Source organism: Plecotus auritus, assembly GCF_963455305.1.
Source record: "Plecotus auritus genome assembly, chromosome: 1".
Classification (NCBI taxonomy): Eukaryota; Metazoa; Chordata; class Mammalia; order Chiroptera; family Vespertilionidae; genus Plecotus; species Plecotus auritus.
The window spans coordinates 217853381-217867899 of record NC_137770.1 but is presented as its reverse complement, the minus strand read 5'-3'; the positions used below and the strand labels follow the sequence as shown (position 1 = coordinate 217867899).

The window sequence follows — 14519 nt, the reverse complement described above, 5'->3', positions numbered from 1 at the left end:
AACAAAGTTAACATCCAAAACTGTTAAATTCAATATTAAGAGTTTATAAAAAAAATGGACATAATTTTAGCTATTTGAATAGTAATATATAAACTATACAATGACATATATTCTTTTTATCAGCTCATGCTCTTCCAGCCATAGAAATACAAGTATCAGTGTTATTGCATTTTTTCCTATGTTCTAGTATAAGATTTTAGTTTATAGAATTCATAAACTCAAAATTGTCCAGCTTTTTCTAATTCATCTGAAGAGCTTCTTTCTCTAAGAATTTTTTCATTTTATAATCTTTCCTTTGAAATATGAGTAAGATATGGCATCTACTTAGTTATATATAGCTATAAAAGTTATTTTTGAAATATCACAAATTAGTCATATATATATATATATATATATATATATATATATATATACACACTGTATATATCCATAATACACATCTTTGCTATTCACATACTTCTTTTAGCAAGGTTCAAGTTTATTTGTGCTTTGTATGTTAACATTACTTCAGAGCCTATTTTTAGTTTTCAGTAAAACTCGGTATCTATCAAGATCTGTCAAATATTTAATAAATGAAGCAGAACAGTCATTATGAAAATATAAACTGCTACTATAGCTTTTTATCTTTAATTTTTTAATGCATTTCCTGTCAACCATATAATTTCCTGTTCTTTAGGGAACTTGATAAATTTTTATCTTTGTCATATCAACACGGCTGCTTTCTCAGCGTAGCATAATAGCATATTGCAGGTTTTCTGAGCACAGTATTCACTGTCATATCAGTTGTAACAGTGGAATCTGATGATGCTGTTATTCATCATTTCCAGTTATTTGAACTGCAGGATGACCTTAAAAACAAAGGGGAAAGGGGAGAATCAGTTTACACCAGAACGATGCCAACATCTGCTGTACGAGATGCTTTATAGTCTGTGAAGTGCCCCAAGAACTGAAAACAAATATTCTGCTCAGTAACTGATGGCACAGGCCTGCCAGATCCATGGTTCAGAATCATTTCACGTTTATACCAGGCTCTACCACACACCCCACCAGACCTTTAGCCCCATTCAAAGGCAAGCCAGCACCAGTTTGGTGACTGGGCAGGTGGGCCAGTCATCAAGGCACCAAAATGGCTGAATAACTGCAGCGTATGAAGGGAAGCTGAAGTACAGCAGGGTTTAAGAAAAGACAGACACAAGAAGACTGGTTAGTGGCCAGAGACTGGTAAGAAAAGCTAACTTTAATCCCTGAGACTGATCACTGGAGAAAATGCTGAGCAATAATGAAGGGAACATACATAACCAAGATAATTATTTTTATTTCTTCCTCACAGCAGCAGTTTCTATGATTTAAATATTATTTTTCTCATTAATTGAACACTGGGAATGGTTACTGTTATTTAGCCCTTCCTTTGTATATGTAAAGCTTTCAGTCACTGTCATTCATTAGTTCTATCTTGTCTCAACCTGATTTTGTCATAACTATAAGGCATATTTTTGTCTCCTGTAGTTAAAGCAATTTTCTATTATTTGTCCAGTTAAATAAGACACTTTTTTTCAAGATCACGCTATTTTTAAATCATAAAAACTCTTCAGAATTAACTAGTATCATATTCCCAAGGTAAAAAAAAAAAAAATTTTATCATTAATGTGCACTGGAGCAAAACAAATCTAGCTGTTAGAACAGCACTATTATTCTTTCAAAAATAACTACTTGATAAATTATGCTCCAAAGTAATTAAAATTACAAGTTATAATTAAGTTAATGTCTAAATCTGAAGATACATAACAAAGTATTTTCTGTGCTTGACATCAAATGTCAGGAAGAAAAGAAATATTAACAGCAAACTGAGTTTTCTCTTACATGGCTCTATTGATATCTATCAAACATTTTAAACCACAAAACAAAATTAAAACAAACACCTTATTAGCTGCTTCCAAGGATTTTATTAGGTTCTGTAGCTCTTCTTGACTCATTTCGATAGAATATGGTTTGACCTCACCATTTTCTTTTACGTCTAGATGAAGGTTTAAAAGTGGCATTTGTAATGTTGCAATCTTGTCACTGGAAAGGGCAAGCTGGTTAAAATGAGGAAAACAGTAATTAATAGATATTAAACAGGCCTATATTAAATGTGCATCAGAGCTTATGAACAACACACTTTATAAAAAAAAAGTACTCTATTCACTGTCAAGTACAGGGAAAGGTGGAAGAAGTAGCATCCAATGTATCTAAAATACGAAAACTGTTCTTTATGACTCTCCTTGAAAAATGTTTTTAAATGCTGTTTTAATAACACATTATAGATTTTCCTTGGAGGTAGAAACACCTTTACCAATTTTGGGAAGACTATAATGTCTAGAAAATTCCAGCCCGAAACAGATGTTAAATATATACATACTAGAGGCCCGGTGCACGAAAATGTGTGCGCTGGGGAACGGGGGTGGTGTCGCCCCTCAGCCCAGCCTGCCCCCTCTCACAGTCCAGGAGCCCTCAGGGGATGTCCCACTGACCTCCCACTGCGGGAGGCGACCGGGCTGATCAGGGGAAGGCACTGCCCCCATCACCCCGGTGCTGCTGCCACTGCTGGCCACCGCACCCACCAAGGTGTTTTCATCAGCACGGACTCCAGTCCCTTCACCACAAAAAAATGACAAACTTTCTTTAGGCATTTTCAAGATGTCTCTTTCATAGGATATGACACTTCTTTCTTTCTTTCTTTCTTTTTTATCCTCACCTGAGGATATGTTTCCATTGATTTTTAGAGAGAGTGGAAGAGAGAGGGAAAGACAGAGAGAAACATCAACGTGAGAGGGACACTTCGAATGGTTGCCTCCTGCATGAGCCCTGACCTGGCCCCCGGCCAGGGGGAGCCTGCAACCTAGGTACATGCCCTTGACTGGAATCAAACCCGGACCCTGCAGTCTGCAGGCCGAGGCTCTATCCACTGAGCCAAACTGGCTAGGGCAGGATGTGACATTTCTTAGCCCTCCAGCAGTGGACCTTTGTTTTTTCCTCTAGGAGTGTGGTGGAAAAACCCTAGATCACCTTCTTGGATTCTTATTACCAAAATTACCAAGAGCATTACCGGGAGCTTAGCCAATGAGCGGTCAGAAAAGGTGTTTCCTCTGCAGCTCACGCACAGAGGCGAAACTGCCGGTGCGCCACAGCTGGCAGGCCCTCTTCTCTCCGGGCCTGCCAGCTGCCATGGCTGCACGGAGGTCCAGAGAGAAGAGGGCCTGCCAGCTGCAGTCCTGCGCCACCCGTGGCTTGCCTCACCGCGCATGCAGTCCCCTCCCGCCCACTGCGCGCGCAGCCTCCTCCTGAGCGGTTGTGATGTTACAGCATCCTGGACAATTTGCATATTACATATATATATATATATATATATATATATATATATATATATATATATATATCTCCCCGCTATTTGACACATGTAATGGTTTACAGCTCCAGTTAATGAAATTTATCATTGTAAAGTTATTACACCTGGTTTGGATATTTATAATATACTGATGTCCAGTTAATACAAAAGATATAATTTTAATTATCTTTGATATCTTTATGGGACACTGAATTCTCAAAATAAAATTTTAGATGTGTACTATAAAAAAATAAACATTTCTTCCTATTCAAAAACTGAAATAAAAACATACTCCTAAATAAAGAGATTCTCACCTTTAACTGCCAATCAAAATCCTGTAGCTGTGCAGAGGAAATATCAACTATTTCGTTTAACAGAGTCTGCTTAATTTCATCTTTTCTACTTTTCAAGCATTTCATGATAGCTTCTTGATGAGATGAATTCAACTGATTCAATTGCTGAGATATCTATGAACATAAAAATAAATGGTTATAAAATAAGTGAAAGGACTGCTCTATCTAAAATGTAAACACATAGTTACACTCCCCTTTCACATGCCGTTTAAAATGGTGGTAAATGAGAAAAAAAGATACTTCTGTCACTATGAAAATAAGATGAGAATATATAACCAGCAAACTAGGTTTTAACAAATTTTTGCAAAACAGAAAGTAAAGGAAAAGGGCTGACTGATAAAGAGCATGAAAGTGATCACATCTAGAGACCACCAAAAAAAGCTGGTATAGTTATATTAATATATCAGAAATGTTAACAACTAATGGGAACGTAGGTGTCAGCTACTTAACTTTCAGTTTTCTTCTATAACATTTAAATGTTTCACAACTTAAAAAATATAAACGAGCAAAACTACAAAACCCAGAACTTCTACAATGAGATTTTCTACTTACAATAATGAGGTTTTTCTTGTTAGCTACTTACCAATGATGGCCCTTATATTATACAGTGTCCTAAAGACCAACTTAAAAAATCTGAACACTATTTATTATAACATATAGGAATTTAGACTACAGTTACCTCTTCATCAGATAATTTTTTGCCCACTACAGCTTTGAAAAATTTGGTAATATCTTCCAGAACATGCATCCATTCTGTGGAATCCCAAACACTTTGATAATCCTGGTAGAGAGGATAAGTTCGGCCACAAATGCCATCAATTATTTTGTGAAGAAGCTAGAGAGTAAAAATGAAATAAATGTAATTATGAGTAAAATTATAAAACAGATTTAGCTCCCTTACAGCAAACATGAACTTCTCTTGTTGAAAGAAGTTCATATCATCTGCAAGAGCAGCTGAGGTTGAAATGTAACTATTTATTTACTTTTGTTAATCTTCACGGAAAATATCTTTTCCATTGATTTTTAGAGAGAGCGAAAGGGAGGGAAGAAGGGGGCAGAGAGAAAGAAAGACAAGGAGAGAGAGAGAGAGAAATATCTATGTGAGAGACACATTGATTAGTTGCTTCCCACATGCATCCCAACTGTTTATGTGCCCTTGACGGGGAATCAAACCTGTGACCCTCAGGTGTGAGGGCCGACATTCTAACCCCTGAGTCACACCAGCCAGGGTGAAGTGTACTAGTAACTACTTTTAACATTATTTTATTAATTAAAATTTAGAACTTCACACACACACACACACACACAAAGTATCATTTTGTCCATGTTCAGAAGCTAAAAACTTACACTGGTGTTTTTCCAATGTTACTGAAAGGAAGATGGTGAGTTTATAAAGGATTCATCTTGGGATTCCTTAGACATTTATGTATACCAATTACAACAACAAGTGTAACCCTTAGAGCAAAGTCTTTTACTGTAGATCTACAACTACATTTTCCCTTGCCTCCATTTTTCACAACATTCATACTTACTTCTTTTGGTCCATCCAAGAAAGCCCTCAGTACCTTTCTTTTCCTTTTTTACATTCCTTTTTCTATATCCTACCTTAATATCAGCAATGGAAATCCTAACACATACATAACTGAACACAGTAATTAAGACTGCAAATTTTGGAATGAAACTGGCTAGTCTGAATATTAGTTGTACTACTTAACTAGTTTTGTCAAGTTATTGAAAAGTTCTGTGCTTCTGTTTCTCATGTATAAAATAGGACAATATCTATACCCTCGTCATGTTGTAAGGATTATAAAAGAATGCATGCAAATCACTTGCCACATTGCTAGCTTATACAAGGCACTTAAACATTGCTAGCCATCATCATCATCATCACTGTTGTTACTACTTCTTCTTCTTCTACTACTACTACTACTACTACTACTACTACTACTACGTTCCATGCCTTTAACATATATGAACTGCGTACCTACTATGCCTGCACTATTCTACACAAATGATTAACATGGTATTCTTCCTCAGGGGCTATTTATGTCTTATAAAAAGAGTATTTCAAGCCAAACAGCTTGGAAATGCATTTTAGCAGCAAGTCTTTCAACTCTTTCCCCCTGGATCATATTGACTCCATTTTAAGGAAAAACTTCTCTGTAACACCACACATATCAGAACAGAGAGGAGCTACTGGTGACCCCACTTCCAAAAGCTGGCTAATGCGCCATATGAATTTCTTTATTTGTAAAATCAAAGGAAGGGGTTAAGAATATTTTGTTGTTGTTTATCGTGGCAGGAATTAAGTAAGTTCATCCCTTCTATTCGCCCCCCACCACCACCACACTTTCCCCACTATAAAAATGGAACAAAGACAAAAGGCAGGCCAAACTTTGGAACTTATAAAAGGTACTTACCACACACCCCTCTGTCACATTATGTAGGCTAAGCACCCATGCCCACTCTTCCCCCATACTGAATGGAACAGAATAGGGACTTAACGCAAAGCTGCCCATCATTGGTATCCAGATGACTGTCCCAATGATAAAGCTGAGTTTAATGGACATTGACTGATTACTTTCCTCAACAAACACCGATTTAAGAACCACCTTCAGCCAGACACAATTCTCAAGAATTGGAGATATAAAACAAGTATCTACCCTGAAGGAGTTCACAGTAGGAGACCAGTGGCAAGAGGACCAGTTAAGAAGTTGTGTTCAAGGAAGACTTCACGAGGCCTGAACTGTTGGGGAACGGAGATGGTGGGAGTAAACATATTAACATATTAATTACACTACCAAGTGTCAGTCACGGTCTGAGGTCAGTAGGCAAAGAGAAGCACAGCTCCCAAAGCTAATGCTGAAGCTCCATATCGCGTATATTGCTTTCTCTCATGGTCAGCAAATTTCCCTCAGGTCTAAGACTTGGGACGCTAAGTTTTTTGCTTGAAAGTTCAAGGGGGGAAAAAGCCCCACTTCTCAGTCAGATTTTCCTGTTATAGCAACCACTGGGCTTTCTTCCTTTCACAGTTCACAGTCAAAATACCGTTATATGTACTTACTGTCTCCGCATTGCTCTCATCTTCCAAACTCACTTAAGTTTTGCTGCTGCCCAAAGCAATACTTCAAAATGCCAGTGCCTTTGGTAGTAAGGCTAAACACAGGAGCACGGCAGGCAGACTCCAGCCACCTGACTCCTGCTCACCTGCCTTCGCTACACTCCTCTGCTTCTCACTCTGGATTTCAGCCTCTAAGAATTATAGTAGGTCCTCAAAGCCCCCTGGGCGGCGGCGGTGGTGGTGGTGGGGACTTCTTCCTCTAGCCTTTGTAGCTGCCATTCCTCTGTCTGAAACATTCTCTCCCCTCTAGCCTGTCTGGTTCCTACTCATCCTTCAGGACTAAACCTAGAAATAAATCTAGATGCTCCTGCTTTGAAAACCTTCCCTTGCCCCTTCAAATCTGGGTTTCTGGGTTCAAATCCCGCAAACGCATGACTGGGTAACTCCAGGTCTCCTTCCTAGACAGCAAGCTCCCCCAGGGCACAGACTGGGTCTCAGTCACTATTTCGCCTTACCGCGTGGCAGGCGTCAGGAAACGCTGGATGAACAAATGAATGAGGCTTTCTGCTTAGGCTGGAGCTGCCAGCCTGTATGTCCTCTAGGCTAGAGGGAAAGGCCACCCTGGAACACACTACCTAATTCAGTCGCCCCGTTATTGGCAGCACTTACCAATTTTTTCCCTGCTCCCTCAAGGGGCCCAGGTATGCTTCTCCAGGTCACCACGGTAACCCAGGCACTTAGCACTGTGCCTAGAGCGGAGGCAACGTTTGGGAGGTATATGTTGAGTGAATGAATGAGTGAATGAGTGAATGAATGAATGAATGAATGAATGAGTGAATGAATGAGTGAGTGAATGAATGAGTGAATGAATGAATGAGTGAATGAATGAATGAATGAATGAAACTTAAGTGAGAAGCTGCAAACTACCGGTCCACGAGGTAAGCTTTCACAGACTACGTGGCAGCTCCGCGCCCCCAGGGGTCACTGGGTCCCGGGCCACCCCAGGAAGCAACTGACCATCCCAGGGAGCAATGGGCCTCCCCCACCAGGATGAGGGTGTGGCCGGCCCGGCAGAGTCTGCGCGCAAAGCCCCCTGAGGGGCAACTCCCGGCCACGGCGAGGAGGTGGCGTCCCAAGTCTCGGCCTCCACAGCTTACCCGGAGGAACAGGGGTCCGGCCACCCGAAATCCCGCCCCTTACCCTCCCTTCCCTGGGCCGCGAGCCCAGCCCGCGAACGCGTCTCGGGTGGACGGGCCTGACCCGCCCGCCAGGCCGTCCCACAGCCCCGGGCCCGCGCCGCCCTCACCTGCGGGCCCCGCTCGGCTGGAAGCTTCTGCAGCCGCCACAGCGGCGTCCCTTCTTCCGACTCCATCCCCGGGCGAGCTGAAGTCCGGATCACGTGACGAGGCCAGGGCGCTCCTCCCCGCGTGACTCCGGTGGGCGTGGCCTGGTGTGGCTATGGGCGCTCTGGTGCGCGTGCGCAGAATTGCAGCCCAGCCTTTTCCTGCCTGCTGCCGCATTCCTTAAGCACCGTTTTATGATTACTTTGAAAGCAAATTTGCAAATCTCTCAAAGTTTTCAACTTCATTGAGAGTTTTACTGAACTTTTTCTGCACTCTTTAGAAAGCCATCTACTAATGGTAACCATATTTGGATTGTACCCGGCCCATTTGTCCTGGATTTTTTATATATATCTCTTACTAAAGTATCCTGATTAGGAAGGTGAATTAGGGTTTAATGTGGGCAAGATTTTCCCACTTCCTAGTAACAGATAAGAGAGAAGTCACTATGGTTGTCATTTTTTAAAAAAATTTATTTATTGATTTGAGAGAGAGGCAGGGAGAGAGAGAGAGAGAGAGAGAGAGCTTTGTTGTTCCACTTATTTATGCATTCATTGGTTGCTGCTTGTATGTGCCCTGACTGGGGATAGAACCTGCAACCTTGGCTTATGGGACCATACTCTAACCAACTGAGCTACAGGGCCCACTAGGGATGTCATATTTAGCAAGAAAAATGCACAGGTGCCCAGTTAAATAAGAAATTTCAGATAAACAACGGATAATATTTTGTTATAAGTGTGCCATAATGATTGCATGGGGCACACTTATACCAAAAATGTATAAGCAACAATTTATATTTTAACTTCTTAAAATATTATAACAAGATAACATGTTGTTATACGTGTGCCATAATGATTGCATGGGGCACACATACCAAAAATGTATTATTGTTCATCTCAAATACAAATTTAACTGGGTGTCCTGTTTGTATCTGTCAATCCTAGAAGTCACTTACCTGAGCTAAGAGGCACAGCCTGAAGTTAAAATCAATCAGATTCTAGAGCCACACTCAACATTGGACTAACCCTAAAATCCAAACAGCTTTCCTGTAATTTCTCTTGTTACTGCAGTTATTCCTTTAATTGGGTGCTGAAGAATTCAGCCGTGATAAGACAGTCCCTGCAATCCAGAATGCACAATAAGGAGGAGACAGAAACAGGAATTACAGTCTAATATACATTTAATTTTTAAAAAGCAGTGCAAAGTAATGAAGCATACCATAGAGGAGAAAGTAATTATTTTAGTCTGTTGGCTATGCAGAAAAAGATTACTCATTATTGGCATGCTTTAAGGCAGGGGTCCTCAAACTTTTTAAACAGGGGGCCAGTTCACTGTCCTTCAGACTGTTGGAGGGCCGGACTATAGTTAAAAAAAAAAACTATGAACAAATTCCTATGTGCACTGCAGGCCCGGGACGAGTTGGCTGCTAAGCAGGACAGGCAGCGGCACCCGGCGGGCCGGATAAATGTCCTCGGCGGGCCGCATGTGGCCCGCAGGCCGTAGTTTGAGGACGCCTGCTTTAAGGTGTAGCTCTAATGCCCTTTCTCTACTCTGTGCCCCAACTCTTGGAGGTGAAAGCAATTTCTCCCTCTTCTGAATTTTCATAACGGTCCCTCACTTAAAATATTTCTGGTTCTTAATATAGGTAAGTATGTACAACTCTTGTTGTTCCAACTGAAACATAATTGTCTTAAGATGTTTTGTGTTTGTGCATAGGGGCTCCCCAAGTAATATTTAGTAAATGAGGAAAAATCTGGAAAACTATCTAATTTATATCTGTTAATAAGTCTACTGAAGGCAAGGTCTAACAGACTGTCAAATTACAGCGGGAAGGTTAGGGAGAGGTGGGGGAAATAAGAGATCAACTGAAGGACTTATATGCATGCATATAAGAGTAACCAACGGATGCAAAACTTTGGGGGGTGAGGGCATGTATGGGAGTGGGGTGAGGGGGGCAATGGTAAGATATGTACACATATAATACCTTAATAAAAAAAACCCCTAAATTTTATATATTGTAATAATTGCAATAATAATATCTATCAAGAAGTTACTATATGCTGCCTTGGCCAGTGTGATTCAGTTGGTTGGAGCATCGTCCCGTACCCTGAAAGGTCGCCAGATTCCAGTCAGAGCACATGCCCAGGTTGTGGGTTCCATCCCCAGTCAGGTGTGTATGGGAGGCAACCGATCAATGTTTCTCTCTTCCTCTCTCTCTCTCTCTCTTTTTCTCTCTCTCTCTCCTTCCCTCGCTCCCTTCCTCCCACTGTCCCTCCCTCTGTCTCTTTGAAATTAAAAAAAATTCTGCTATATCCAAGCAAATTATATATTTTATCTTATTAATCCTCTCTACAGCCTTGTGTCGTGGGTATTATCCCAACTTTAAAGATGAGGAAACAAGGTCACATAGAGAGCAGTTGCAAAGTCACTGGTCTGAGTCTGGAACCGGTGGTCTCAGTCTTTGTGCTTCATGTCCCTAATGAAGAAGCAAAGGCATTTTGAGGTGGTGTGACTACCTAACGCCATACCACAGATTACTAAAAGCAAATAGGCACAGCAAGCAGGGCACAAGAGTTAGTCAGAGGACAAAGCATTAGGTCCTGGTTTCTCTTTCAGACAACAATTTTTCTTTGGCATTCAACTTTTAACAAAGATAGCTTAAATAGTTCACAAAGTGAGAGAGAAAAAGAGCTTATTATTTGCACTTTGATGTTCTTATGTGTGTAATCCAAGAGGTTTTCAAAACATATTTCTGGCCCTAACCGGTTTGGCTCAGTGGACAGAGCATCGGCCTGCGGACTCAAGGGTCCCAGGTTCGATTCTGGCCAAGGGCATGTACTGTGGTTGCAGGCACATACCCAGTAGGGAGTGTGCAGGAGGCAGCTGATCGATGTTTCTCTCTCATCGATGTTTCTAACTCTCTATCCCTCTCCCTTCTTCTCTGTAAAAAATCAATAAAATATATTTAAAAAAAAAACAAACCCATATATCTGGCTCTTCTCGTCCTATTTATGCGAGTGTTCTAGTCCCCATCTTCCAAATTTTACTCGTAATGATGGTTAAAAACATGGAGCTAACCTAAAGTTCAAACCCCAGCTTGGCAAATTACTACCCACGTAATAATGTTAGGCGAGCTGTATCACCTCTGTGTGTCTCTGGCTCCTCATCTGTAATTGGTTATAATGTCAGCACAGAATTTACAGAGTTGTTGTCAGTTTACATGTGTAAAGTTCTTGAAATGAGTCTGACCTGAGAAAACATTATCAGATTCCCTTCTAAGTGGCCTTATTCCTATTTTCCCACCAAAGATCAGCGGGTTCCAGAAAGCAGGGTGTTGGACAGTCTCAGCTCCCAGGATGTGATCTGATTCTGAAACCCATCTAGGCTGCTATATAGTGCTGTGTAGGCAATATAGGTCAGTGGTCACAGTTGGGGGAGACTTGGGTTCTAATTCTATCTCTGTTATTAACCAGCCACATGACCTTGGGTAAATTCTCTGTATCTCAGGGTTTTTCATTTTGTTTTTGTTTTGTTTTGTTTTTCTGAAAATGAAAAAGAAACTACCACCCACCTAATAAAGTGAAATTCAAATAGAATAATGCATACAATGTGTTTAACATAGCACCTAGAATGTAAGTTGCCCTTAGTCAAGCTTAGCTATTGTTTTCAGCAAGTAGCAGTAATAGCGTGGAGTCCTGGAAGCAAAGTGAAATATTCACACACATACACCCTATGCCAGCGGGACTATGCTAGAGGTGCTTGATAAGGAAAGCAAGAGAGAGAAATGGAGCTGATTCATCCCTGTGAACTCCCATAAATCCTGGGCAGGGGTAGATGGATTGTGCCAATCATCCAAGCTTAAGCTGGGAGTCGTCATAATTTGGGCATTGTGGTACAAACTGCCATTTGTCCCCCAATATCTCTTCTTTTGTTACAGCTTGAATTCTATCCCCACTAAAATTCATATGTTGAAGTCCTAAGCGCCAGCACCTCAAAGCGTGACCTTATTTGGAGACAGGGTCTTTAGAGAGGTAATCAAGTTCATGTGAGGGTATCAGAATGGGCCCTAACCCAGTATGACCAGTGTCCTGATAAAAAGAGGAACTGGACCCAGCAATACACACAGAGGGAAAGCGATGTAAAAGACAGGGCGCTGGCCTTGCTCTCCGAGGTGAGAAGCCTGGAGCAGACCCTTCTCTCACAGCCCGCAGAAGGAACCAATGGTGCCAACACCTTGCTTTCTGCTTTAAAAACAGCCAGATCTTGCCTGAACTCATCCTCCTCTTCCAACATCTTGCTAAATGCAACCAATAACAACCAATATACAGTGATAATGATCTATTTTCCCACCCTGTTGTCTAGAACTAGTCTCAGCATGAGTTCTGCCTTCCAAATTGTCAAAGGCACTGAGTATCATGAATCCTAGTTTTCAGGCCTCCGCCAGCCACTAACTACATATTTTAGGAAATGGGTCAGTAGCCTTTCACTCATACCAATTTTGGTATTGGTTGGAGTAGGTTAACTACTTTAATGATAAATCTAAAATAGGTTCCCTTCGAATTGTGATAAACTATCCATTTTCATTCTAGGGGCATTTTTGGGTAAAGAAAGAGCAAAGCATTTTTTTATCTAAACTGTGAAAAAAAAAAAAAAACTTTGTTTCTTTGACTCTCCTTTTCACCAGATGCCATACACCCTTATTATTATTTCGTATAGACCCTTGACCAAGATTTAGGAAACACTTCTTCTCCACAGAGAAATTCCACGCTGGGAATTTCTATTCTGCATCATTGTGGGTTGAGTCTTAGTAGTAAATTTTAAATGATAGCTTTCCTTTGTCCCTAAATTCTAGGCTCTCTACTTTCACCCATGAACTGACAACATTAGCTTCATTCATTATAATTTCATGATAAATGTTGCAGGAATCAGGAAAAGCTATTAATTCATTATTCAGAGTTCATGGCATCCTTTAGTAAAAGAAATGGTCTGTGGCTTTTCACACCTATTCAGTCATTTCAAACCTGCTTTTCAGGTTACCTTATGACTTAAAGTTGACTAATTTGTTCACCTTAATTAGATATGTTACAATATAGATGTGCTTAATGATTTGCATTGCAATCTATGTAAAATCATTCTTGTTCATAAATTGTTGAGAGACAGGGACCTTCAAGTTTAAATGAGTTTTATTATTATCTTATAACCATACAGGAATTTTAAAAAAAAATCTTTATTGTTGAAAGTATTGTATATCATACAGGAAATATTTAAATGTTACATTGGCTTTGGTTCTATTGCATTGAAAGAAGTTATGTATAGCTAATTTGTAAAGATTTCTGAAGTATTGTGTTTGATCTTGTCTGTAAAAACAGTTTCTTAGGAAGTTAGTTGGATAAATCATTTCATTCTGGTGAACAAACTTAAGAAACTGAAGGGCTATGTCTTTTTTTCTGAGCTGTATACTAATTAAGAAATGCTTTTAGCACTTCTTTATTCCCTATTTTGTTTATCAAAACTATTTTATCTCAGCCCATCTGAGATCTCCATTAAATAAATCTTTAAGACAGACATTTGGATTTTAAAAGGGCAGTAGAGATCACACACAAGTTATTCCAGTGTACCACTAAGGAATGCAACATCTTTAAAGCTCTGAAATTGCTCTGTTCAAGTGAAATCCTTGAGTGAACTGCAATTTTGGACCTTAGACATAATACATTGTAATCTACACAATATCCGCAGGGGTTGGCTGTCTTTTCTAATGGCATGTCAACTGCTCAATTAGTCTTTCTGATGAAGGTTCTGTGCCTGGAAGACCTCCCTTTACTCAGTTGCCACCTCTTTTAATCACTGTACTGAGAGCTCCATATCCATAAGCTGTTAGGATTTCAGCCAGTGGTTCTTAATCAAGAAGATAGCACATTAGAGTCACCCCAGGACATTTTTGAGTGATGATTTTTCACTTTTAATGTGCTACATTATTTGTTTTGTTTTTTTAAATAGCTTTGCAATTTACATATCATAAGATCCAGACATTTAATGTATAGTTTGTTGGGGTTTCCTACATGTATGCAATCATCACCACAATGTACATTAGTTAAAATATTTTTTTTTAAAAAAATAGCTACAGCATATGTATGTGTATGTTTTTAAAAGGTCAGGAAAGTTACACAATTTTATATTGGCAGCTTCTGGAAATAGGACTTGGAGTATGTTAAAAAGGTCTTTATTGATATCTGTAATATTTCATTAAAGAAACAAGAGATTGGAGGCACAGAATCCAAAATGGCAACTGTGATTAGTTCCACATGGTAGGATAGTGTGCATTTGCTCTATGTTCTTTATACTTTTCTAGATCTTTCAAGTTTCCCAAAACAAAACAAAAATGAAAGCAAAGTTCCCGTGAT

The 14519-nt window shown here is 40.0% G+C and overlaps 1 protein-coding gene across 1 annotated transcript; it reads right to left on the bottom strand.

Annotated features, from left to right (window-relative positions):
• Positions 1 to 617: 617 nt before the first annotated feature.
• On the bottom strand, positions 618 to 8207 carry COMMD8 (COMM domain containing 8). The gene is made up of 5 exons (XM_080651418.1): positions 8085 to 8207; positions 4397 to 4552; positions 3679 to 3831; positions 1920 to 2075; positions 618 to 848 (listed from the first exon to the last, which is right to left on the bottom strand). Exons 1-5 carry the CDS (start codon positions 8148 to 8150, stop codon positions 828 to 830), a joined length of 552 nt encoding a protein of 183 aa, XP_080507544.1. The 5' UTR covers positions 8151 to 8207; the 3' UTR covers positions 618 to 827.
• Positions 8208 to 14519: the final 6312 nt, after the last annotated feature.

Excerpts from the sequence above, each read along its gene's own strand:
- COMMD8 (XM_080651418.1), bottom strand. The coding sequence starts at position 8,150 with ATGGAGTCGGAAGAAGGGACGCCGCTGTGGCGGCTGCAGAAGCTTCCA. Across the intron at positions 4,553-8,084 it reads CAGCCGAGCGGGGCCCGCAG|CTTCTTCACAAAATAATTGA; the intron begins GTGAGGGCGGCG and ends TTTACTCTCTAG. Across the intron at positions 849-1,919 it reads CCTTGGAAGCAGCTAATAAG|GTCATCCTGCAGTTCAAATA; the intron begins GTGTTTGTTTTA and ends TTTGTTTTTAAG.